General features: G+C 43.6%; 1 protein-coding gene across 19 annotated transcripts in view; it reads right to left on the bottom strand.

The window, feature by feature from the left end:
• CLIP1 (CAP-Gly domain containing linker protein 1) overlaps window positions 1–27,686 on the bottom strand; it is a 125,531-nt gene that overhangs the window by 60,986 nt on the left and 36,859 nt on the right. For 18 of the 19 annotated variants that reach the window (XM_023241361.2, XM_023241360.2, XM_023241364.2 and 15 more), the window contains 4 exons: window positions 23,195–23,766; window positions 5,811–5,935; window positions 4,907–5,129; window positions 476–673 (listed from right to left, as the gene is read on the bottom strand). In XM_023241361.2, coding sequence (XP_023097129.2) covers window positions 476–673; window positions 4,907–5,129; window positions 5,811–5,935; window positions 23,195–23,766 — 1,118 coding nt within the window. The remainder of the gene's footprint in view (window positions 1–475; window positions 674–4,906; window positions 5,130–5,810; window positions 5,936–23,194; window positions 23,767–27,686) is intronic. The other variant, XM_023241368.2, reaches the window with a different exon arrangement.

The raw sequence follows: 27,686 nt of genomic DNA, 5'->3' as shown, positions 1-27,686 counted from the left end.
AATCTTTAATAGGTTACTTCTCGGCCGCATTCCTGGAAACTAGATGATGAAAAACCACACCATTAAAGCAAAAGAGGGCAAGGGTACAACAACGCTCATCTTTTTTACGGCTGAAACGCATACAGAAGGTCATCTACAAAACAGGAGTTGCAATCGTTGGTAAGGTCCCAGTAAACAAGTTCCCCTGACACAGGCCAAGAGGCCTGGATGTAAAGACCGAAGGACTACGGTAGACTCAAGAAGAACAAAACTGCATCTTTATGACGATACAAAGTGGGACCCCAGGTCACAGCTTCAAACAAGCCCAGCAAAGACATTTCTACTCATTTCCAGTGCTCCCAAGACTAGCTCCCTGGCTCCAAGCACGAGGTACGCTGCTCAGCCTCCTCCCTCAACTTAGAAAGCTGCACCATCTCCACAAGATCAGCTTAGAACCCATCACCATCTCCGAAACAAGGTCAGCACCAGACTTCACCTGGTCGTGTCCGTCCCGGGCCAGAGCTAGCTCCTGCTCTATTTCCCCCACGTGGCTCGTGGCCTTGGCCACCTCCGCCCTCTCTAGATCCCGTTCAGCCAGCAGCTGCTCAATGTGCTGCTGCTTCTCCTTCAGGGCCTCCTGGAGGGCAGTGGTGCCGGAGATCTTCCTGGCGTAACGGGAGGAGGTTTCAGTCAACTGCAAAGGAAAGTTAAAGAAGTGAAGGGCGATGATGCTATCGGGGATGCAAGGAGGGCACGAGGCATGCATGGCAGGCGTCTCCTCAGCAAAGCGAAGGTGCTGCCCCTGCTCCCAAGCTTGCCAATTATTAGAAGCTTTTCATCAAGGAAGCAAGACAGCGTGCGCCTCCTGACTGTAAATTTCACAAACAACACATCAATGTGAGAAGTCATGGAACAATCAGAAAGATGTTTAGAAGGAGAATAAGTGGCTCACATCAAAGGTACCCTGAGCTCAGCTGACAAGGGCCTTGTGGAAATCTAGAAAAATTCCACAAACCCATTTAACAAGCTTCTGTTACCACCTGAGCTTCATTAGTAGTTTTCTTCTTCTTGTGACGTTTTGGTCTTTTGCTCCTCAGACTTGAGGTCGAGACTTTCCAACTTTCTCTAACTACCATTAAGTAACCAAGAGGTCACCCTTGGAGCCAAAAACCGTCCTCTTATTGATTAAACAGTTGGATTTTGTCAGGATTTTCTTCATCTTTCTTTCAAAATGAAAGGCACAGATAAAAAAGAATGAAATCTTGCCATTTGCAACAATGTGGATGGATCTAGAGAGTATAATGCTAAGAGAAATAAGTCAGAGAAAGACAAATACCATATGATTTCACTCATATGTGGAATTTAAGAAACAAAACAAACGAGCAAAGGGAAGAAAAAGAGAGAGACAAACCAAGAAACAGACTCTTAAGAGAACAAACTGATGGTTACCAGGGGGGAGGGGGGAATGGGGGAAATAGGTGATGTGATGGGGATTAAGGAGGGCACTTGTGATGAGCACCAGGTGTTGGATGGAGGTGTTGAATCACTGAATTGTATACTTGAAATTAATTAATTTAATTTTTAATTAAATTTAATTTATTAATTTAAATAAAAACTTTTTTAAACAAATGAAAGGCACAGTAGATCTCACCCAGGAATCCAGAACTTGAAGACCTGAATCCCAATCACCAGAGGGATTTATGAATATCAGACGAAGAGGAAAACTCTATCTGCCTTAAAAAGTGCATGTGTATGGGGTGAGTGTGCACGTGTGTGGGCAAGTCCACGCGTAAGAGAAAGGGAGACAGAGGACATGCAGAGGGAGGGAAAAGAGGGAAAGAGAATCTGTGGAGAAAGAGGAGGAGGGGATGGGAGGAGCGGTAAGGGGATTGGAGAGGGAAGGGGAGGAGACAGAAAATAAGGCTGAGCAGAAACGCAGTGGGGGGAGGGGTGGAGAAAGAAAGCCGCCCGGGGCCTCTGTTACTCTGTGCTGTTCCTCCACACTGAGGCTAATCGTTCAGATAAAAACACTGAGAAAACAACCTCCCATTATGGCAAGGGATAATGTGTGCAAGTTGAACAGCATTCTTCCAAGTGAGGCTCCAGGGGCTGGGAGGGAGTTCAGGAAAGGCCTCATCCCTTGGCAAGCATTTGTCCAAGGCCGTGGACTTAGAGATCAGATCGCTGGATCTGGATCAAGTCAGCCCTGACTTCATCTCCTGCAATCAAAGCCTTGTTTGCCACTCGAATGCTCTTCATGCGTCTATCTGAGCCCTCGTCCAGGAGGCAGACAGAGGATCTGTCATTAATAGTTAGACAGTTTGAGGCTTGACTGGATTCCTTTACTCTTAGAGTTTCTATTTCTGCTTATTTCTATTTTGTGAAATTTCTTGAATTACATAAACATACTGGGGCAGGGGGGAGTGTTCTTTTAACCATCTGACCTTGACTTTCCAATTTCATTATATGGTTAAAATTACACTTTCTCGGTACTAACTTTTCTTCCTGGGTAGAGTAGATCTGAGGTTCCCTGCACAGAGATAACCCAGGGTGCTGCAGCCAAGTCACTGGGCACTGTGGATGATTTTCAAATTTCAAGGGAAACACGGCACCACCGGTTGGACACCGTGCCAACTACCAGCTTGGGGCAATGGAGTTTGAGGCAACTGGACTATATTCCTTTCGATAACGTTGTGCCTTCCCAAAGCTAGGCCTTGGTTGCTGCCATGACAAAAAGCCAATACTGTGCAAATCAGTGACACAATCAATGTGTCAGAGGAAACGAAGGTGGCAGTTTTCAGTAAGACTCCAAGGTTTGGCAAGCATGTACAGTGCCCAACAGGACCATACAACCTAACACTAAGCTTGATTATTTACGAATTAACTAAAAATCCTTTTCTCTCGGGGAGCCTGGGTGGCTTGGTCGGTTAAGCGTCGGACTTCGGCTCAGGTCATGATCTCACGGTCCATGAGTTCAAGCCCCACGTCGGGCTCTGTGCTGACAGCTCAGAGCCTGGAGCCTGTTTCAGATTCTGTGTCTCCTTCTCTCTCTGCCCCTCCCCTGTTCATGCTCTCTTTTTGTCTCAAAAATAAATAAACGTTAAAAAAAAAATTTTTTTTTAAATCCTTTTTTCTCTCAATTAATGTGTATCATTCTTTTTGAACAACTACTAACTTGCTAGAACATAAATATTAACTTGTTTGTCCTTAGCTGCTTCATAAACAGAACTGCTATTTCTTTCCTCCCGGGGGCCCTATGAAAAAATAACTCTTAAGGGGCTGGGAAATCAGAGCATTTGGGCACCTCTGTGCTCAGTACTTCGGAGGATTCTACATTCAAGAATCATTAGACCTTTCCATACATATGCATGGGATTATTCTGGGGAGATATATTTCTAGGAAGCCACTTTTTCTGTATTTTTGGCATATTCTTTTATGGTGATTTTTGGTTTAGAAACTACAGCCACCCTCAATAAAGATATACAAAAACAAGCTGTTTTACAAGACAAGAAGACTCTTTTCTCTCTTGTCACTTTTCTTCACTGAGTGAGGTGAACTAAGAACGATCAGGACTGGTCTGAAAAGAGGAGAGGTTGGGAGGGAGCAGGGAGAGCTCGGTTGTCTTCCAAAGAAGTAGACACTTACAATTACAACATAATAAAAGTGACTCAAGAAAGAATTCTTAATCCAGAGAAGACACTTGCATGGACTTGTTCCTGGATTAGCAAAGTAGACTAGATGTCCATGTGAGTTTGCTGAACGATGCTCTGTCCAAAGAGGGGTGGCTTCACCTCTATGTCATTGTTCTTATCAAGCTTTTCTTGTAAAAGTCCGTTTGTAATTTTTCTCTTGAAGATGTAGACTTTCTTTTCATATGTGAAATGAAATAGTCCAAGCAGGTATTTATTTTACCTGAATTTAAGAGAAAGTCCAGCTGGCTGGCAGGGGAGCACTCCTCCCCCACCCCGCACTAGAAGGAAAGAATCCTCCCCCGTTCTTTCCCAAGGACTGTGGACCGTGGAAGAGAAGGCAAAACGAGACCGCAGGCCAGCAGCCTTACTTCCGATCACACCATTTAACATTCTCCCTCCTGTCTGTAGTTTACGGTCATTAACACAGAGATCCAGAATTCAGTCTGCAGCACAGTCTTATGCTGCCATTACAAATCTAAACAGTGTTTGCCTCACTTCAAGTAAATAAATTTACTGGCAGGAGACAAGACAAGAAGTCATTGTTCTGACCCTAATAAAACACTGTATTAACAAACAGAATGAGCCACCACTGCCTATTTTAATTCTCATCATTCTCTTTTTACTGACCTAATGGGAAAAAGGTGGAGAGAGGAAGCGGAAGGGAGAGGAAGAGATGGAGAGAGGAGACACAGCGTGGCACTTCCTAGCATCCTTGCAGGTTCTGCTCGTTCCGCCGGGTGTCCTCTGGCGCAAGACAGGAACATCCCACACACTAACCGCTCTCGGTGGGTTAGACTGTATTAACACGCTACCTAAATTCTAAGAACACGCCTTTTCTCAGAATACTTTAGTTCCTTCAAATTGTTTCAAGTCAGAGAGACCTAAGTTGTTGAGGAAAACAATCCCTCCCTTTTTCCTGTCATTCTTGTGCCCAAAATAATTTCAGAGAAAATCACCCCATATGTTAGACTCAACAGTAGTTACTACAGACTCACCAAGAACTAGATACATCTTAGAGCCTCAAGAACCTGGAAGCAGAGTTCAAAACCCTATTTCAAAATCTGTCTTCCTGCTAAAGCTTTGTTTTATGACATCTGGAACGGACCTCCAACAAGCTACAACTAACACTCAGTACAAGGCAAGTTAATAGCTCCTAAAGCAAAGCAGGTCCACCAGCAGCAGGCATTTATCGTGCCTGGAAGGGAGAGACATGCAGTGAGGACGGGGAGGCTTACTAATCCAGTACGGCTGGGTTTGCTGCTCACGGAGGAGGCCACTGAGCTCATGGAGCTGAGAGACGAGGCGGAAGGGCTGCGCTTCAGGCTGGCGGGCGTGGTCGCCATCACTCGCCTCACGGCGGCAGCCTTGGCTTTGGCCGGTGTCGTGGAAGGGAAACCAATCTTGGTTACTTTGTGGACAGGAGCAAACAGGCCATATTTGGGTTGGCACTGAAAATACCTTTAGGGAATAACAATAAAAGCAGTGACCAAAAAGACTTAATTACAAGAAATAACAACTATAAGCAAAAGCATAGTTTTCTGGTCATAACTCATGACTGGTTTGCTGTGAATTCTACCAGAAAGCTGGGGTGATCAACCAGCATGTAGCATTCACATGTATGTAGGCTGATAACCTCCAGGATGTTTTAGAAAACACACTAAAAAATAACAATATGATACACAGAGACAGAATTACTGATCTGTTACTAAAGATCTACTAAAGTACAAGGGAATAAATAGATCTACTATCTGATAAACCTGTAACAGAGGGGTTCAAAATATGATGTGTCAATCTAGGTTCATTAGTTGTAACAAATGTACCATCGGGTGGCAGGATGTTGATAGCTGGGGAGGCTGTGCACGTTGGGAGCAGGGGACATATGGGAACTCTGTACCTTCCTCTCAATTTTGCTATGAAACTAAAACTACTCTAAAAAAAATAAATAAATTGAATGCCTGTTCAGAATTTACTCAGATGCATTACATATTACTAAAAGAAACAGTTAAAAGAATGTCTCCAATTCTGGTGGGGGGAAAAATCAGTAAATGAGCCTTAAGAAATAAAAGTGCAGCTCTTGGTGAGATCTGCTTGAGCGTTTATATGTGCAAGAGGGAGGCAAGATTCCAACTCCAAACAAACCTGGTTCCAGCAACAGCCCCATCGTTCTTCCCAAGAGGCTCATCCAACTCCACACCACACCATTCCCCCTTGGCAAAGTCTGTCTCCCCAAGAAACCGGACTACGCCAGCCTTGGTGCCACCAACCTGGAAAAAGAGAATGTAAAAATAAAGAGGTGAACAGAATTCTATAGCTTAATCCTTTGCAGCTGCAACTGACAATTAAGTACAGAACTCTCCACCATTACCCTTGACGGCTTCTTCTCTCTGCCTTCTCTTCAGCTTTTAAAGAGCTTTCTCCAAACACTGGTAAAGTTTACCTGAATGATTTATATTACGAGAGTGATCTGATATGTCCCAGTAATGAAATAGCCTAAATAATATATAGTCATTGGGCTCTCCACCAAATTAATTTGTCCCTTCATTAAAAATACTTTATTATTCCAGAGGGATTTTCCAGCTTCAAAATAAGTATTTGGGAGGAACCTGGGTGGCTGAGTTCATTGAGCAACTGACTTCGACTCAGGTCATGATATCACGGTTCGTGGGTTTGAGCCCCACAACAGGATCTCTGCTGTCAGCACACAGCCCGTTTTGGATCTGTCCCCCTCTCTCTGCCCCTCCCCCACTCGCACGGTCTCGAAAATAAACATTAAAAAAATAAGCATTTGCTACAAAAATAAAATTGGCACATCATTAAGGGAAAACAAAATTCATCTATACTCCTACACTGTGACAGTTGCTGTGTCTGTATTCTCATATTTCCTTTACATCTTTATCCACGGAAAACAAGACACATCCATATTAAGGACAGATACACATCTACGCACATTTGCTTTTGGCCTAAGTATGTGCTGCATGAAAATGTGAATTCTTTAAAATAATTTAACTCTACAGATATTTTCCACTGTGAGGCTGTTTCCTCATGACTATTAAGATTACTATTCTTCACATTTTATTTGACATGAACTGCTCAAAGCTGTCAGTCTTCTTTAATGTGTAACTCTGTCCCAGCCGTTTGATGTACTATGCGAACATTATTTCCAAAATTACCAACCACCATTTATGAATTATTCCTTCCTTTTCCATTACTTTTCTACTTCAAATACTCATTTTGCCACAATCTCTCATGGGCACACAAGAACGCACTGATGCGCGTGAGTCTTTCTACAGCTTTGAAAGTTCAGGATTTGTGCTGCTGCCACAGCATTACAATTACTGCTGCTTTATAATCTGTGTCACATCTGCTCGCGCTCTTTTCCCTTGCTACTCTTCAGATTGACTTTCCTTTTTTTAATTTTCTTACTTTGTTCTAGGCTTCCTTTATCTTAATTGCTTCTTTAGAAATTGCCTCTGTTACAAAGAGGAGTCACTGCAGGAACTTAAGAACATTACAAGAAAGAAAATAAATGTTGTGCCTGTATTCTCAACACCCCGAGACAGACCCTGCTGTTCTGGTTCACTCCCCCCACCACACTGCAGCGGGCTAGGATCCCACAACACGGAGGTACCGCGATAGGCACTTTCCTCACTTTTTGTTTGAGCTGTTCACCTTTTTCCTATTGATTGGGAAAAAAAACAAAACAAAACAAAAACCTTTATACATAACAAACTTAAATTAATTCTCGAAGAACCAATGCATTCTCGTGGTTCCAAAAATTCTAAAAGAAATATGCATGGGAACGTCTGGGTGGCTCAGTGGGTTCAATGTCCAACTTCAGCTTGGGTCATGATCTCACAGCTCGTGAGCTTTAGCCCTACATCAAACTTTCTTTTCTTTTTTAGAGCAGTTTTATAAGTGAAGAGCCTACTTTGGATTCTCCATCACCCTCACTCTCTACCCCTCCCCCGCTCACACTCTCTCTCTCTCTCTCTCTCTCTCTCTCAAATAAACAAACATTAAAAATACGCATGGAGGGAAGAGTCTCCCTTACTGAACTCTTGTCCACAGCTGCCCCACTCCTACCACATGGGAAGCATGGTTACTGATTAGCAATGCCTCCTTCCTCCTGGCATTTATACTTGCAGATGAAAGCAAATGTTAACGTATGTTCTTTTTCCTCCCTTTTATTTTTACACAAAAGCTAGCATTCTACATGCACTGTGCTGCACCATGCAGAATACAGAGAACTTCCTTCTGTTTGCAGTTGAGGTCATTCTACTGTGTGGATGTGTTCCAGTTTATTCAATCAGCCCCTACTGATAGTTAAGTAGGTTTAGTTAATTGAATACATTTAAAAATAAATAATTTTGACTAATTCTAAAACAAGTTACATTAACTTGGGACAGTAATTTTTTACCGATCTTAAAAAGGAACCAGCTTTGGGGCACCTGGGTGGCTCAGTCAGTTAAGCGTCAGACTTCGGCTCGGGTCATGATCTCATGGTTTGTGAGTTAGAGCCCCGCTTCGGGCTCTGTGCTGACAGTTCAGAGCCTGGAGCCTGCTTCGGATTCTGTGTCTCCTTCTCTCTCTGCCCCTCCCCAACATGTACTCTGTCTCTCTATGTCTCTCAATAAATAAATGTAAAATAAATAAATAAATAAAATTTAAAAAGGAACTAGCTTTTAGGGTTTTTTTTTTTCTTTTCTTTCTTGATGTTCTCTGTTTTCTTGAATTCACATTTTATCTTTATTTCCTTTTTCCTCCTTCCTTTTTGTTTATTGTTCTTTCCTTCCTAGTTTTTTTTTAGTGTTATTTTTATTTACTTTTATTATTTTTCTAATGTATATTTTTGAAAGAGAGACAGAGTGTGAACAGGTGAGGGGCAGAGAGAGAGGGAGACACAGAATCTGAAGCAGGCTCCAGGCTCTGAGCTGTCAGTACAGAGCCTGACAAGGAGCTCGAACCCACAAACTGTGAGATCATGACCTGAGCTAAAGTCAGATGTTTAACCGACTGAGCCATCCAGGTGCCCCTGTTATTTTTTTTAAGTAAGCTCTAGGCCCAACATGGGGCTTGAACTCACAACCCAGAGATCAAAAGTCACATGCTCTATGGACTGAGCCAGTCAGGCACCCCTCCTTCCTAGTTTCTTAAGACCAATACTACATTTATTTTTTGTCTTGCTTTTTAATACTAAAGGCATTTGTTTCTAATTTTCTCTGCATATAGCTTTCTAGGAGTTTGGGATGGCAGATTTTTTTTCAGCTTTAACCCTTTGTTGAAGATGGAAAAAACATTAAAGCCTCAAGCCTACGTAGTTTTTAAAATTTACTGAGAGAGAGCGAGCGAGCACGTGCAACGGGGGAAAGGGCAGAGAGAGACAGAGACTTCCAAGCAGGCTTTGTGCTGTCAGCCCAGAGCCCAATGTGGGGCTTGATCCCACAACTGTGAGATCATGACCTGAGCCAAAATCAAGAGTCAGACGCTCAACTGACTAAGCCACCCAGGTGCCCCTCGAGACTATGTACTTTTCCTCTGAAAGAAAAACTTTCAGAGACACTGAAACTGATTTAAGGAAGTAAGGGAGACGGTTTAAGGCACTTCAGGCAGGAAGGGCATGTGAAGGGTGACAGAGGGCAGGCAGCGCCAGGACATTACAGAAGCATCCTGGTGTCATGACAGTATCAACAAGGCAAGACAGAGATGGAGAAAACTCCACGCAGGAGCCCTGTTGTGTCTGGCCCTGCAACCCGCAATGCCCAGCACAGCACAGCGGACCCTCAGAAAAACATTTGCAGAATAAATGGAAGGTGACTGTCTCCACTGGAGCCTACACAGAAAAGGCCACTTTTCCACATAAACTGACCAAAGGAAAAAGATCTCCTGTGGCTGAGGTTGAATGTGACATCTCAGAAGTGAGTAAAGAAAGAAATATGCTGACACACGGCAAGGGCTCTGAAGTTGGACAGATTCAAATGCCAGCTCTATTAACTGGTCAGGTTGCTTAATTTCTAAATCTCAGTTTCCTCATAAGTAAAATGGTGATGACTTTAGGGCTGTTGTGAGGGTCAAGTAAACCAACTCACATAAAATTGCTCAGAGCGGTGTCTGACTGTGTAAGGCTCCAAGAGATGCTAACAGCGAGTCTCTGTCCGTGCGAACCGGAATACTAGTTCTCCATCTGGCACTTTGACTTTATGATACTCTGACTGGTATTCGCAGAACCTACAAATAGTCACCTACATAAAGCTGACCTCAGTGTTCTCCACCCTCCTAGATCACATCACTCCGAGCTGCCATCTACCCAGCATCACATGAACAGGACACAGGTCATGAAAGATGATACAATCTCATCAGATAATCTGTTGAATTCTTTGGGGGTGAGTCTAAGTTTACTGTCATGACAATCATTTTTCTAAGAGGCGTCAAGCAGGCTGTGGTCAGTAAATAACCCAAGCAAACCACAGGCTTCATTTGGAAGATTAAAAAAAAAAAAAAAAAAAAAAAGCCACAGGGGTGCCTAGGTGACTCAATCCGTTAAGTGTCTAACTTCAGCTCAGGTCATGATCTCGCCATTCGTGAGTTTGAGCCCCACGTCGGGCTCTGTGCTGACAGCTCAGAGCCTGGAGCCTGCTTCAGATCCTGGGTCTCCCTCTCTCTCTGCTCCTTCCTCCCACTCGTGCTCTCTCAAGAATAAATAAACATTATAAAATATATATACCACAAACAGGCAGGCGCTGCTGTGGGCTCGGCACCAGGCTTTGTCTGTCTGCTGGTGTAGGCCACTGTGGTGTTTAAGGACAGCCCATGGAAGAATCACATGAACAGGTGGTGATTAAGGACACTGAGCAGACACGGACATGTTTGCATTTCCAACAGCTACCCTGCTGGACTGTCATGGAAGATGTATCCAGAATGTAGCACTTTTTAATGTGATGATAGAAGCCCCAACCACAAATATGATCACTCTGATGCCACAGGATCCTCAAGCTACGATTTCCAGAATTTTTTAAGAAGAGAGAAGCTAGAACAAAATGCCCAGATTCTAAGACACTACAGGAAAGATTTGCCAGGAGTAAGACAGATGGTCTATGAAGGTCAGGAATGTGGAGAATCCTTCAGGCACAAAGGAGTTAGTCTGACCTTGCACGAGAGAATCCACACTGGTCAAAGCCCCTTTGAGTGTACCCACTGTGGAAAAAGTTTCATGGCCAACAGTAATCACAGGAGAGAAGCCCTATCAGTGCAAGGAGTGTGAGAAAAGCTTTAGTCAACGAGGTAGTCTGGCCGTTCATGAAAGACTCTACACCGGACAGAAACCCTATGAGTGTGCTATTTGTCAGAGAAGCTTCAGGAATCAAAATCACCTTGCTGTTCATAGAAAAAAGTTCACAGTGGTGAAAAACCTTCAATCAGAAAGGAAGCTTATGGGCACCTGGGTGGCTCAGTCAGTTAAGCGTCTGACTTCAGTTGAAGTCATGATCTCATGGTTCTTGAGTTCAAGTCCCGCATCGAGCTCCCTGCTGTCAGCACAGAGCCTGCTTCAAATCCTCTGTCCCTCCTCTCTCTCTGCCCCGCCCCTGCTGGTGTGCTCGCTCATTCTCTCTCTCTCTCTCTCCCTCCCTCTTTCTTAAAAATAAATAAACATTTTTTAAAAATTAAAGGCTCTGTTCTTTAAAAAATAAAAAAGTAAGGAAGCTGTTAAGCTTAACTGACCACCTCAAAGTCTGCACAAGCCTGAAACCCTAAGCCTATACACAGTGCAGAAGTTTCCACACCAGGAAGACTTGTATCCCACATGGCAAAATCCACACAGGACAGAAACCCTACTGTGTGGCCAGTGTGGGAAAAGCTTCACTCAGAGAGGCACTCTGGCTGTGCACCAGCAAAGCTGCTCATGAAGACTCACCCTCTGACCACTCTCTTCAAAGAGGAAGTTCTCTTTATGAGTGAAAAGTCCAAAATCCTCAGATCAAGCAACCTATCCAATTCTATGGAATGAATGGACACTCTTTCAGAAAGATCATCATTGGATAAGGCAAATTGGCTTTTTTTCCTTTCCCCCAAATGAGTATGAAAAATAAATGTCTTGTTTATTATAAAAAAAGAAAATTAAATTAAAAAAATTTTAAACACCACAAATAGCACATAAGCAACTATTTCTCTAAAGGCAGGTAGTAAAATATACATTTACCCTGAAGAAAAAAATACCATACCACAAACTTTGTTTGAAATGGATGACTACTGGTTCCTACGATGAGCGGTTTTTTATTTTTTTCTCCCACCAAACCTCAAACTCTTGACTCCTATGACAGACCATATACTTTCCCTCTTCTTGTAAAAGCTCATCAGTAGTTGCTCAAAATATCTTCAACAGAGACAGGAAGTCATTCATTCATTCAAATCCTTTTCTACTTAATCATTCTATAGTCAGATTTTTTTTAAGTATTTAAATATGATTTTATAGGGGTGCCTGGGTGGCTCAGTCAGTTGAACATCTGCCTCTTGATTTCGGCTCAGGTCATGATGCCAAGGTCATGGGATCAAGCCCCATGTCAGGCTCTAAGCTAACAGCACAGAGCCTACTTGGGATCCTCTCTCTCTCCTTCTGCCCCTTCCCCCTGCTCATGCCTTCTCTCTTGAAAATAAAAAAGCAAAACAAAACAAACACATGCCTTTATGAAGTTAGTTTTACTTCTCAAGTGTTCCAGAGAACCCACAGTATTTTAGTATATGCGGTTACATTAGATAGAAGACACAATTTTCAAATCTATGTTTTAGAGACAGATATCAAGATTCTTACAGAAAATAAATTTTTAATACAAATACAAAAAACTAGATTTCCATGACAGACACAAATAACTACCATTCACTCCCTTTACTTTCAGACAACGAGCATATTAACTCCTAAACTGTGGTCAATCTAAGTGAAAATCAGAAGTCACTGCTAGAGGGGCACCTGGGTGGCTCAGTCGGTTAGGCGTCTCACTTCAGCTTAGTTTGTGATCTCGTGGTTCCTGAGTTCGAGCCCCATGTCAGGCTCTGTGCTGACAGCTCAGAGCCTGGAGCCTGCTTAAGATTCTAGGTCTCCCTCTCCCTCTGCCCCTGCCCCGTTCACACGCTCTTGCTCTCTTACTCTCTCTCTCTGAAAAATAAACATTGGAAAAAAAAAAAAAAGAACTCACTACTAGAGACAAAATTAACTTAAACTAGGACCTCAAAGAAAAACAAAGCCACTGTTTTCACGCTTCAGAAAATCTCAGATTTGTAAGTTCTTATTCACTCATACAATATATATTTGAGTGCTTAGGTCCTTGGGATACAAATATAAACAGAACACAGTGTTGGTCACTGATGGAGAGAGAAACTGAGACCACCAATTCCGGTGAAAAGTAGTACGTAGTTTTAAGAGGCTTCTACAAAATGCTGTGCGAACGTACAAATACTCTTCTTGCAAACTCCGGTGCTCCTGTGACAAAGAAGAACACTGACGAATTCGGCCAGCTAATGAGCGAGTCCACAAACAGGAAAGAGGAAACACTTAATGCTCTCTGAACTCTCCCATCTATTTATCACCAATCCCAAACGTGCCACGTAATCTGTGTCCTCGTTTCCAAAGCTAGCAAATGTCCAATGAGTGGTAACGAGGGACTGTTTCACAGGAATATTATGATCAATGAAACTTCACGAGGTGGCCTCTTGTTTGCCATATTCTGAGTTAAGCAGTTTATTTATAAAAAGTTTATAAGTAAATATGGCTAATTGGTATTTACCAAGTACAAATTCAGCCCTGACTTAAAACTTAATCAGCTGTGAAATGAAGGTGCCAGCACGGGTATTCTGTATTACCTCAACTAGAGAGCCAACCCCACTTGGGATGGTTTTTTGGAGCAAGCCTCCCACAGAGAAGGGCTAAACCTTCCTACCTCATTTTTACCCTGGCTCCTAACTGCACCTCTTGTGGTCATCCTTTACAATTCTACTCCCCCTCTTCGAGGGTACGTGACAGCTATACTAAAAACCCTCTGGTTCTTTAACAATATTTATGAGCACCTACTATGTGTCAGGCACTATCATAAGTGCTGGGGATATGATCGTGAACGACATACAAAGTCTCTAGACTTTCACGGAGCCTAAATTTTGGTCAGGGGAAAATGGACAATCAACAAGTAAATAAACAAAATGAACGTTTTGAGTAGTGTAGAGGGCTAGGAAACAAAACAAAATAGGGTGATGTGATAGTGCCTGTGAAGGATCTTTAGCCGGGCAGCAGGAAAAGGATCCTCAAGGAGGTGACCTTTGAGCCAAGGCTCAAATGACTATTAGGCACTAACCATGTGAAGATCCAGGGGCAGAAGAAAGAGCAAATCCTAAGGTGCGAATGAGTCTGGGGGTTGGAAACAGCAAGGAGGCCAGCGTGGCTGAATGGAGTGGGGAAGGGAGACATGTTGAGGGAAAGGAGGTCAGAAGGGTAGGCAGGATCCAGAGCACGTGGGCCCTGCAGGGACGGAATTCAGATTTTATTTTAACGCAATGGGAGGCCCTGTTAGACAGCAGTGTGTCGGTCAGTGCCAAATCTACAGCACCAAGAACAAGGTGTGGCACAGAGTAGACACTCAGCACATTTACTGAATGACGGAAGGTGTTAAATACAGCTATTACCGGTTCCCTGGGCTAAGTAAACGTCATTGTTTCTTCACTCCATGTCATCATTTCAGTCTCTCCATCTGTAATGTATGATAGTGAGTAAACCCCCTTAGAAAAATAATACGACAAACGCAGATGATGTGGAACAGGTATCCTCTCATAAACTCTATAACTCTCCTGAGAACAAACAGGTAAAATAAAAAGACGGCATAATTATAAAGACGATGGTTAAAAGAAGAAAAAGCTGTTTGACTTGCATGTTAACCCTTAAAATTCATCTTCCCTTCTGTAAAGCCTATGAGAATACCAAGAAACAAAGAAAAAGGGGGTGGGGTGGGGAGAGGGTTAACCTGTTACATCAGAGCATGGGCACAGAACTATTGACTTTTTCACACAGGCTTATAAGTAAGTACCAAAATCAGGACATTTTGAAGTAGGAGCAGGAATTCCTTTAACAAAAATTTAAGAAAATATATAGGCAAATGGATAATGAAATGTGATATATCCATAAAACGGAATGCATTTAGCCATGAAAAACAAAGAGCTACAACACGATGAACCTTCAAACATTATGTTATGGAAGAGGCCAGACACACAAAAAACTGTATGTTATATAATGGCATTTATAGAAAGTGACCAGGAAAGGAATAAGACAGAAAGCAGATCAGTGATTGCCTGGGGCTGGAGTTGGGAGTGGAAAATGACTTGCCAACCGGTAAAAGAGAACTTTTTAGGGTGCTAGAAATATTCTAAAACTGGACTGCAGAGATTTTATAACTCTATACATTTATTAAATACCACTGAATTATACACTCACAATGGATGCGTATACTATACCTCCATAGAGTGGTTTAAAAACAATAGAGAGGGAAGCCTGGGTGACTCAGTCGGTTGACCATCAGACTTTTTGATTTTGACTCAGGTCATGGTCTCACAGTTCGTGAGATTGAGCCCCGTGTCAGGCTCTGCCCTGAAAGCACCTGAGATTCTCTATGTCTCTCTCTGCCCCTCCCCACTCACGCTTGCACTCTCTCTCAAAATAAATTTAAAAAAAAGAAAGAACAAGATTAAAAATATATATACCAGCTATTTTTTATACCCACATAAAAGACAAGTTTAGCTTTAAAAAAAGATGATAAATGGGGTAATGGATGTATGTCATAGCAGCAAGAATAGGATTCCCTTAAGGGGCTGGCAAGGCAGAAAACTGAAATGCCACCTGGGTATCAGACAGCATCTATTTACTCACTTTTAAAAATAAAAGACACATAAAAATGTATAAAGATGCTAGTATGCTCACCAACCAGATTAACTTGTTAACTATTTCACTCCATCATTCATAGTATTTCTAGAATACTACCACAAGAAATGAGCCAACATGTAACAGCTAACCATACCGTGTATGTATATTAAACAAGTGTTCCCTGGAAAGGATTACCTGGGAACTAGGAAGAAGTCAAACAAACCCATTACCAATCCCTGAGAAGCTGCAAGGAAGACTTCTACATTTTTCCTTCTCTAAAAACCCCTATTCAAAATATTCTTTGCCCAAACTCTCTAGTCTCAGGTTCAAGATATTTTGATTAATTCTGCTTAACGATTTCATGAAAGCAATACTAAGAGTAGAAGATGTGCTCTAGTAACAGGCTTTCCAACATTAGACTCAGGCCTGGGCAGTAGTTGACCTTTCCTCTCTCCCAGTCCCACAGTAGGACAGAGGGATCTGTGTTCTCAACCAGAACTTCTGGAGCCCCAAGGGCCTACACAAAGTTCTCAAGGCTAGAGAGATACCAGCTTTGATCTCTGTAAGATATCTTATGTTTGCAAAAAGAACCTAATCTCACATTAATTAGCCAGGCTCAGGGACTAAGCCCTGGAGAAAACTCTCCCAACGCTGCAAAACCAAAACCAAAACCAAAACCACCGGTGTAGACAGGGCACCACAAAGGGTTTTATGCAGGAATAGCATGATCAGGTCTACATTTTAGATGCCCCACTCTGTAACTGTGTGGAGAACAGAACTGGGGAGAGACAGGTAGTGGCTGGACAGTGGTCTGGAAGTCCAGGTGAAAGTGATGCCAGCCCACTTCAGACAGTGCAGGACAACAGGGCTAGAGAGGGGAAGGGGGAGGATGAAACCCAAGACATGAAATCTAACATGCCATCTAGCATGATGGCTTTATGCACCCTCAAGCCCTGCAAGTAAAAGTGGGAAAAGCACACTTATTCTACCCTCTCACAAGTAAAAGCAGGGAGGAGGAGGAAGGGCACCTGCACCCACCATGAACTGCTAGGATGTGATTCCACTGGCCCTGGCTCTGACAAAGAGGAGGCAGCTGCTGGAGCCAGCTTCTCACCAATACTGTGAGGCTCTCTGCAGGTCCCCGAGTAAAATCTATTATGCTGGAAAAGATCCCCATAGTCAGCCAGGGTCTCCAAAAAGAGGCTTGTCGTTTTTTCTTAAGCATTTACTTATTAATTTTGAGGGAGAGAGTGAGCAGGAGAGGGGCAGAGAGTGAGAAGGAGGGGGAGAGGAGGGAGAAGGAGGGGGAGAGGAGGGAGAAGGAGGGGGAGAGGAGGGAGAAGGAGGGGGAGAGGAGGGAGAAGGAGGGGGAGAGGAGGGAGAAGGAGGGGGAGAGGAGGGAGAAGGAGGGGGAGAGGAGGGAGAAGGAGGGGGAGAGGAGGGAGAAGGAGGGGGAGAGGAGGGAGAAGGAGGGGGAGAGGAGGGAGAAGGAGGGGGAGAGGAGGGAGAAGGAGGGGGAGAGGAGGGAGAAGGAGGGGGAGAGGAGGGAGAAGGAGGGGGAGAGGAGGGAGAAGGAGGGGGAGAGGAGGGAGAAGGAGGGGGAGAGGAGGGAGAAGGAGGGGGAGAGGAGGGAGAAGGAGGGGGAGAGGAGGGAGAAGGAGGGGGAGAGAGAATCCCAAGCAGGCTCTGCGCTATCAAAGCAGAGTCCCATGTGGGGCACGAACTCACAAACCTGAGCCGAAACCAAGAATTAGATGCTTAACCAACTGAGCTACGCAGATGCCTCTCCAAAACGTTTTTAACATAATGTGAACATCTAGAGTCTGCTCAACTTTGCGGCATACAAAATAACAGATCTTTCTGTATTTCAAAATAACAAACTATCCAGCAATCAAGGTACAGAGAGACCACAGTAAAGAACAACTTCCACAAGAACCTGCCCAGGTAGGTGATGAACAAATGCCCAATATAAGCTGGCTCCAATATAAGCGCAATGTGACAACCAGACTCGAAGATTTGGGGGTTCTAAGTCACTGGTAAGAGAACTGAGGAAACCAGAAGAAATAAAATTATTAGAAAGGGCATTTAGTGGGGTCATATTTATGTAAACATAAAGTGGTAATGGTGCTCTGGACTATAATTTGGCAATATATTATAATTTTAAATGTTTATATATTCCTTTACACAGAAACTTCATTTCTAGGGAAAACAATGGAAGCAATCTAATGCCTATGATTAAATTAGGTGCAATAGCTTCCAAAGAGTGTGATACCAAAGAGAACTTATTTTTTTTTAACTTTGTTTTGAGAGAGAGAGAGAGAGAGAGAGCACACAAGCAAGGGAAGGGCACAGAGAGAAAATGAATCTCAAACAGGCTCTGCAACCATCAGCATGGAGCCAGATGTGGCGCTTGAACTCATGAACCACGAGATCATGACCTGAGCCGAAATCAAGAGTCAGGTACTTAACCTACTGAGCCACCCAGGTACCCCTTCTTATTTTAAATAAGAATTGTATTTACTAGCATAGAAATGCCTCCAGTCAACAGAAGTATATTGTGAAGTGGTGTTTACACAATATGACCCTGCTATATGTGTGTTTTAAATTAATAAGTTACAGATAGATGTCACAAACATAACATTGAACTAATCAAGAGAGACACACAAAGTATATACTAGATGAACTATAGTTATTTAAGGTTCAAGCACACACAAAATAAATCTTATGAATAAAGGTATTTTTTAATTCTCAGGAAGACTTTTTTCTTCTTTCACAGTATCCAAAAGACCTACAGATCTATACCGTAGGACTGTTAGTGTAAGAGCTCTGGGAGCAGCTTATAAGAACATTAAACTTGTCATTTTAAAAAATAAAGTGCTTAGAAGTCTCCTTCTCATATATGGTCATAGGCTAAGAATTTGGCACAGAACATACAGTCCCAGATATGGAGACAACCATGTTGAAACACAACAGCTGGAAGTCAGTCATGTTTCTCAAGAATCTGACATCACCTCCTTGAAATATCAAATATACCCAAAAACGCAGCAAGGCCATCTCAAAAACATTCAGGGCAATTAGTTACCCTAGAGATTCTCAGTCTGCAATGAGGCAGGTCTCTGAGAGTCCAGTGAGCCCCAGTATGAAGCCAAAGCAGCTCATCACACCGGATGGGCTAAAGCAATCTTCGGGGAGATCCACGCAATATTCACGAGGACACATGGGAGCACAGAGACCAGAGAGAGACGGGAAGGACACACATGGGTTTGTTACAAGCAGCTCTGACAGACCCTCCTCAGGCTTCCAGATATTACCAAAATCAGCACAACTTACTCCATGGCTAACCGATCCTGCTGGCGACTATGAGCGTCGTACGGTGCAGGGGAGAGGTGACAAGGGGGAGCTTCGGCAAGCCCTAGCTGCCTTCCTAAGAAACACGTGCCTGATACAGTCATAGCTCCGGAGCTCCTACTGGGATCTTACACAGGTCGTTTGGCTAAACACCACACCCAACGCAGAAATCACTTTCTTGCTCTTCCTGCAATGGGCTGAAGAAGTGAAGTCACAGAGGGTGGGGGTACGGAGGCAAGCTCAATTGCCGGCTTCTCTGTACCAGCTCAACATGGCAGAAGTGAAGTTACAGAGGGTGGGGGTACGGAGGCAAGCTCAATTGCCGGCTTCTCTGTACCAGCTCAACATGGCAGAAGTGAAGTTACAGAGGGTGGGGGTACGGAGGCAAGCTCAATTGCCGGCTTCTCTGTACCAGCTCAACATGGCAGAAGTGAAGTTACAGAGGGTGGGGGTACGGAGGCAAGCTCAATTGCCGGCTTCTCTGTACCAGCTCAACATGGCAGAAGTCATGAGGGCCCTGTGGGTGGGACTGGGAACATTCTAGAACAAGCCGCACATAACAGTGATCTGATGATCTTAGTTTTGTGGGATTTTGGTAACCAACTTTAATTAGGAAAATTCTGTATCAAATATTTCAGATTTTCAGATCTAGTGTCCTTAATGAATTCATCTTGAAGCAAAAATGTTTCATATTTCTAAATCAAAGATTTCTATTAAACAAAGCGGCGTGTTACACCGAAACTGGGACATTCGCACACACATTTATCACAAACCTATACAACCTGAGGCAAGTCCTGCTTCTTCTCTGGGCTTCAGTATTATAAGCAAAGTGAGGCATTTGGTGATTTCAAAAGATCCCATCCAGGCTCTAAAATGCTGTGGCTCTAAGGCACTCTTGCAATTTCTCCTAGAAATACTAACCAAAGGCAGTAAATAATTTTATTGCTTCCAATAATACACTCATAAGACTTAAAATTCTCATAGATTCAAGTTAAATTTTGTTCCAAGTATGCCAGTTCTGACCATGTCATTAAAATTTTCCTAGCAGTACACCATTCAAACCTCTACACTCCAACCTGTGTCTGCAGATTCACCTTCTTCCTTCCTATAAAAATGGAGGAAGCCTCCCTCTCTTAATCACAAGCCAGTTAATTCTTCCTGTGTATGAGCTTGGGGTGACATCTCCTTCCAGGAACTTCTGTCCACCACTGATACCCTCCCTCTACTGTGTCTGTAACCTGTTCCTTGGGTCCAGATCATTTTAGTCAGAATAAAAATACTCCAGATGTTGACACTTTTAAAAAAAGAAAATAAACAAAATCTTCCGGAGACCCAGCACTCCTCCAGCATCAGCCTGACCATCAGCCGGACCTCTGTACTCTCCTTCAACGTCCAACCTCTTCAAAGAAAGGTCACCTCCGACCCGTTCTTACCCACCTCGAGTCCATTCTGTACAAAGCAGTCGGAGTGATCTTCCCAAGCCACAAATCCAATACCACTCTCATTGTTCCTAACGAGAACACAGCCTGTCCTCATAGGCTCCATGTCACCTGTCCCTGCAGACCCCACATAGTTAACTAGCCTCACCTCCTACCACACACTGCACCTGGGGAAGGACACTGGTCTCTTCCTCAAACATGCCAACGCCTTCCCATCTCAGGGAGTCTGCCCCTCCCTCAGCCAGAAGGCTCCTTCTGCCCACCACCACTTCCTTTGGGCAGCCCAATTCCTATCCTTCAGGTCCACTTTCATCACAGCATCCTCATGAGAGCCTTTTGTTGTGAGTTAAACCATGCTGACCATGTATTTCGGCTGTTTTAGCAGTCAAGCGGCTTACCACTGGACCAGGATTTCAATCAACTCACTTTGCTTGGTGGAAAGGGAGCATTTCTTGTTTTGAAAGTGTGCCATGTGCTTTCTCCAATGGGAAAGAAAGAAGTTGTTGACAAAAAGCACTTAGTCTGGCATTGTATATAACCTGCAATCTAATCTACAGAGCAGTCCTGTGCTAAGGTAACAGGTTTCTGATTTAACCAAAGCTGACTATGTGAGTATGTACCATAAGCCTTAAAAATGTTTATACCCTTTAAACTAGTAATTCCACCTCTATGAATTTACCCTGTGAAAGTAAGATATATACACACAGCAAAAAATTTTAAAGGCATTCATGGCAGCAGTTATCTACAGAGTAAAAAAAAAAAAAAAAAGAAAGAAAAAGAAAAAAAGTAAGTATCAAAAAACCTTTATTGCCACAAAAGAGCAGTTGTACCAAACCCAAAACTGGTACAGCAAGGGAACAGCAGCTAAACAAATGAGATATGGGTTGAGTTGCATCGCATGGAAAAGCTGTCTTAACATGCTCTAAGTTCTGACACATCTGCCTTTGAAATTCATAACTAACCCAAGAGGGAACACACTGACCTTGAAACAAAGGGATCCAGAAGGAACCCCTTGAAGGTAAGAGGTATTAGAAGGCCCCCACAGGTATGTGAGGTCTCCTGGATTCATGGTGCTACAGGCCTGGGGGGCAGAAGTCCTGGGTCCTAACTCTAAAATCTGCTGGGAACCCACTGTGTGACCTGTAGGTGGTCACTTCATTTCCCTGGGTGTAAGTTTCCTATCTGTAACACAACAAAACCACAAAGAACACTTCCAATTTTACAATTATACTGTTGGGCGCCTGGGTGGCTCAATCGGTTAAGTGTCCGACTCTTGATTTCAGCTCAGGTCAAGATCTCACGGTTTGTGAGTTCGAGCCCTGCATTGGGCTCTGCGTGCATGGGATTCTTGAAACATTCCCTCTCTCTCTGCCCCTTTCCTGTGTGCATGTGTGCTCTCTCTCTCAAAAATAAACATAAAAAAAAAAGTATCCTGTCAATCATCACCTCTCCACAACAGGCACCTGAGTAAAAAGACCAAAATTTAAATTGCACGTCTACCCCTCTTCGGGTTGGAAGCCCTTGAACTAGTGGCCACCCTTCTCTGAGCCTCCTTCTCCTCAGTTCCACGGGGCTCCTCCAGAGCACTGTGGAAACACCACCTGAGGCACACTGAGGCCTAACAGCTCTCCCCGTCTTCCCACTGCATCACTGGAAGCTGCCACGTCCGGCGACTTCTACTGCCGCTCAACAGACACGAGAAAAGGAAGAGCAAAGGGTTAGAGACTGCTGACCAACTTCATGCCTTAACCGAACTAACTGAAGTGTTCACAGAGTGAAACAGGAAAGCTTTAAATTTTCATCAGTGAAAAAAAGAGTTACCATCTCGAGTGTTTGCTGTCTGCCAGGCGCTGCTAAGAAATTTAAATGCGTTGGGGTGCCTGGGTGGCTCAGCCGGTTAAGTGTCCGACTTCGGCTCAGGTCGTGATCTCGCAGTTTGTGAGTTTGAGCCCCGCATCAGGCTCTGCACTGACAGCTCAGAGCCTGGGGCCTGCTTCAGATTCTGTGTCTCCCTCTCTTTCTGCCCTTCCACTTTTCATGCTCGCTCGCGCTCTCTCTCTCTCTCTCTCTCTCAAAAATAAGTAAAAATTTTAAAAAATTAAAAAAAAAAAGTTTAAATGCGTTATCTAATTTAATCCTTCCAATGATGCTAGGAGGTTAGTTAGTACTATTATTATGTTCTTACGGATGAGGAAACTGGGAAGTTAAATAACTTGCTGAGGTCACAAAGGCAAAGCTGGTGTTTTTAGCTTCTTGTTTAAAACAAAGAACACATCAATCACTGTCATAAATTCAGGGGTTCTAGAATTACATACAGCATACACCTTACATGTTGTGTTTCTTGCCTATTAGTAAACAGAAACTACTGCACATTTCCTTCCTTTTCCTAGATCTGAACCTGGTAATTTCAGAGGCACAGAAATTCTGAAATGACATCCTGTTTTGTCTGAGTTTTTCAAGACACCTAAAAAAGCAGGATCTTATATACACCTACACACCATCCTTAAAGCAAAAATTAAGAACCAGGGGGGAAAAACTTTCCAAGTCCACTTCTGAGCTTGTTTTGTCAAGTAATAGTTACAACTAATAAATTCAACATTCTTTTGGCTAAACTGGTAGATAAAACTTCAACTAACCATTGCAAACTTATGTTCATACTATATAGCCAGTTACTAATTTGCTGCATTTTCACACATAAACCCAACAATTAGAAAAGTTGATGAATTTCTCTATAAATGAGCGGTCCCTCTAGAACAGATGCCAAGCCTGTGTGTGTGCATTTCAACCATTCATCAGTAACTAGTCTCAGTTCAACACAATGACCTCGGAAAGGTCTATGGACTCACCAATACTCTGTCTCCAATTTTGAGCTCTCTTTCTCCTTTCTTGATTGAACCGGCCTCTGAGAGGTTGGAGATAGATTCACTGGCAGTTTTTGTAAGGTTACTGATCTGAGACGTAGCTGAAGGTTCCTTTGCTGTTGGCTGGGACGATTTATGGGGGATATTTGAAGGGACTGCTGGGGACGAGGTCATCATGCCGGCCGTTGAGGTGGACAGAGGCGAAGTCGCTCTGGAAGCAGGAGTCGTCTGCAGGCCGTTAGCTTCATCTTCTGCCTGCACCTTCCTTGTCAACTTCGAAGGGCGGGTGAATATGCCCTTTAGAGGCTCACACTGGAAGTACCGAACTCCTGCCACTGAACCGTCATTTTTGCCTATGGGTTCATCTAAAACAATCCCGGCCCACTGGCCCGGTGCGAACTGGGTTTCTCCCAGAAACTGGATGAATCCAGGTTTATTCCCATTCACCCAAACTCTCTCCCCGACTCGAAAGTCATCCACAAATTCCTCTTGTGCCTCAGAGGATGGCGCACTTGATGCTTTTTCACTGGATGTTGTTCTTTCCACTGGAGCTACAACTGCAAACAGAAGAAAGGATCAGAGAAGATTCACTTTCATGTTCGAGCAGACCACTCCTTTCTACCTTAAAGGAAAATAAACTGGAAAAAGCCCAAAGCAACAGGAGTCACAGCATTTCTAAGGTGTGCGGTCCTTTTTTTTTTTTTTTTTTTTTAAACAAGGAGGCAAAGAGTACTTAACCCATTAGAGCACCTGGCTGGCTGAGTGAAGCGTACGACTCTTGATCTCAGGGTTGTGAGGTTGCGCTCCACATTGGGTATAGAGATTACTTAAATCAATTAAACAACAACAAAAAAAGATAAAAGTACTTGACCCACCACTACCATTTTCAAGGCTGTCGAAACTCAGTGAGCTGGTGGGATTAATCCTTACCGGCAATTATGACTGGAAAAAGTCCAAGGAGGGGGGAAAAGTCCCTTTCCCATAGATCATAATACAGGTTTGATTTCATCTTTTCCTTTCCCCTCCTCCCTGCACATCAGGAGCAAACACCCATTCAGATCCCCGGAGACAGGCGCTATTCCCACGTGGGCGCAGTCAGGGAAGGCTGACAAGTCCAGGACCTTGGAAGCAGAGATTCGCAGTCATGCCTGAAGAAGGAGGGGACTCGGAGCTGCAGCCCTGCCACCTCACTCCAAGACACCAGACAAACCCCATTCCTTTGCTGGCAGAGATGTGGAAATCACAAGGGGAAAAAAAGGTAGCACTTGACCAAACTTGCTGCTAAGGCAAGATGACTTTATGTAATCTCTACCCTGTGGCAAAAACAGAACTTAAATTTTGCCAGAAATGTGATATTTACACTGGAAATTCCAGCATTCATCCAGCAAGTGCTCATTAAATATTTGGTATGAACTGGCCAAGTCCACAATCTTAACCACTCTATCTTTTTTTTTTTTTTTTTTTTTTGGTTATTTTGAGAGAGATAGACAGCAGGCACAGGGAAGGGGCAGAGAGAGAGAGGAAGACAGAGAATCCCAAGAGGGCTCCACACTGTCAGCACAGAGCCCAACATGGGGATGGAACTCATAAAGCCACAAGATCATGACCTGAGCAGAAACCAAGAGTCAGACACTGAACTGAATGAGCCACCGGGTGCCCCTTAAGCACACTACCATTTACTAGGCATACTGCAGTCTTAGGATGTTACATGATCTCTGAGTTCAATTTCTTCATCTGTAAGAGGAAAGTAGTATCTAAAGAGTTTTCGGGGCACCTGAGTGGCTCAGTCAGTTAGGCATCCAACTTCGGCTCAGGTCATGATCTCACGATTTATGAGTTCAGGCCCTGCGTCGGGCTCTGTGCTGAGGGCACAGAGCCTGGAGCCTGCTTCAGATTCTGCCTCCTTCTCTCTCTGTCCCTCCCCACTTGTGCTCCGTCTGTCTCTCAAAAATAAAAAAATGTAAAGAGTTTTATGGGTGCCTGCGTGGCTCAATTAAGTGTCCAACTCTTGATTTCAGCTCAGGTCATGATCTCACGGTTCATGGGATCCAACCCCGTCTCAGGTTCTGTGACAGTATGGAAACGGCTTGGGATTCTGTCTCTCTCTACCCCCTCTCCCGCTCACATGCACACGCTGGCTCTCTCTCAAAATAAATAAGCTTTAAAAAAGTAATAAAATAAGGGATACCCGGGTGGCTCAGTCGGTTAGGCGTCCACTTTTGGCTCGGGTCATGGTCTTGCAGTTCGTGAGTCCAAGCCCCACATTGGGCTCTTCACTGACCTTGCAGAGCCTACTTGGGATTCTTTTTCTCTGCCCTTCCCCCCACCCAAAATAAATAAACTTCAAAAAAATAAAAATAAAGATTAAATGAAATAATGTATTTATTCATGCTCCTCTTTTCTTTGAGTTTCTGCCACTCCAGCACCTAGTCACAGGCACTGTTCTTCACGAGGGGACAAAGCACGACAGCACAGCCCATGCCATTACAGAGCCCAGAGTAGAGACGTGGGGTCAGTCAAAAGACACACCAGGTGACTTCAGGTGATGGAAGTGCGGTGGAGGAGACAGTGGCTTTAGGCAGAGCAGTCAGGAAAGGCCTCCTGGAGGAAGTAACATCTGGCCTGAGGCCTGATCAACAGAAAGAGTGAACCATGCACAGATCAAAGAACAGAATTGTCTGGACGGCCTAAGGAGGAGGAACATCCCTTTACCCTACACAGGAGACTGTGGAGTTTTGATTTATGAAGGGTTTGTGTTGTTGTTTTTAGAAGACGGTAGACGCTCTCAGATCAAACAGATAATCATCTGCCAAAGACAGGCCAGCCCAGTTTTTTAGAATCTATTCCAGCTTTGTACATGAACAATTCTTCCTGACAGAGTGCTGAAACCATGAGTTTCTGAAAAACAATCCTCATAAAAGTGCTCAAACTGGTAATTATTTCCTTTTAAGCATATTAAATTTTAATGTTTATAGGCTGCTTGACTCTAAAAAAAAAAACCAAAACAACAACAAACCAACTAGTGTGTGCCGAATACTGCTGAGGAAACCAAGTGAATTTCTCCTGATCTCCTGCACCCAAGGACTTTATATGCTAAAGGGTGTGCATAAAAAATGCTAAAAATGGGGCGCCTGGGTGGCTCAGTCGGTTAAGCGGCCGACTTCACCTCAGGTCGTGATTTCACGGTCCGTGAGTTCGAGCCCCGCGTCGGGCTCTGTGCTGACAGCTCAGAGCCTGGAGCCTGTTTCAGATTCTGTGTCTCCCTCTCTCTGACCCTCCCCTGTTCATGCTCTGTCTCTCTCTGTCCCAAAAATAAATAAATTAAAAAAAAAAAATGCTAAAAGTGAAAAAGACAATTCTAAAACAGGGGTGAGAGGGCACCTGGGTGGCTCAGTCAGTTAAACATTTGACTTCAGCTCAGGCCATGATCTCATCGTTCATGAGTTTGAGCCCCACGTCGGGCTCTGTGCTGACAGCTCAGAGCCTGGAGGCTGCTTCGGATTCTGTGTCTCCCTCTCAATCTGCCCCTCCCCCACTCATGCTCTGTCTCGGTCTCAAAAATAAATAAACATTAAAAGAATTTTTTTTTTTAATTTGTCTAAAACAAGGGTGAGTATAACTGTGGAAGGGCTCAAGGAAGGGGCAGCATTTGAAGGGGTCCTAAAGAGAGAAAGGATTTTGAGGGGAAGGAGAATAAGAGATGCCAAAGCAAAGCTTGCCTCTCATCTAAGATGTTTTATGGCTTCTCTGATAAAAACACAGGAAAACATGGGTTTATCCTCATTACACAAAATGTAAATAATTTGGGACCTTTATTCAGTCAACAAATATTTAATGAGCTCCTGTTATGAGCTAGGCAATGTTCCACGTATGTGGGTGGATTTGGGTAGTGGGGGAAAAAAAAAAAAAACCACCACAAAGATCCCTGCCCTCATGAAAGATCAATGAGGTTTTATGGAAAAACTTAAAGAAACAAGGTTGGACTAATATTTTACGGTGGACATCTGTCTGGGATGGCTGATAACCTATCTAATAGTGTATAAATCACATTAAAAGACCATAAAAGCAAGCATCAGATACCCTCTCCTGCCTCTCTTATTAAAGACCTTAGGTGGCCATTATGGGATATAAATTGAAATGGTGGAGGAGGAGATGGAGAACAGAGGAGGAAGAGGCTGAAGATGGTCAAGGGCATGGGTTCATCTATGAAATGGGGATGATTTCCCGCATAAGCCAGATTTGGGCCACTGTACTGCCTGCTCCCTTGAAACCAATGGCCAACTTCAGATCGGTTAGTGTCATCAAATCTCTTAAACCAGACTCGTCTTTGTTTTCTCCACACGTCCCTAAACCTCAAGGAGAAAGGCCCAGATGAGTTCAAAATGACACAGGGAGAAAAACAAAGTAGTGTATCTTAACACTTAACACTTCACAAATTAAGTTTATTTTCTTTTTAATTTATTCATTTTGAGCAAGA

This window comes from Felis catus, chromosome D3, assembly GCF_018350175.1.
Source record: "Felis catus isolate Fca126 chromosome D3, F.catus_Fca126_mat1.0, whole genome shotgun sequence".
NCBI classification, from domain to species: domain Eukaryota; kingdom Metazoa; phylum Chordata; class Mammalia; order Carnivora; family Felidae; genus Felis; species Felis catus.
Note: the sequence above shows the minus strand (reverse complement) of the source record. Positions and strands in the feature narration are given on the sequence as shown.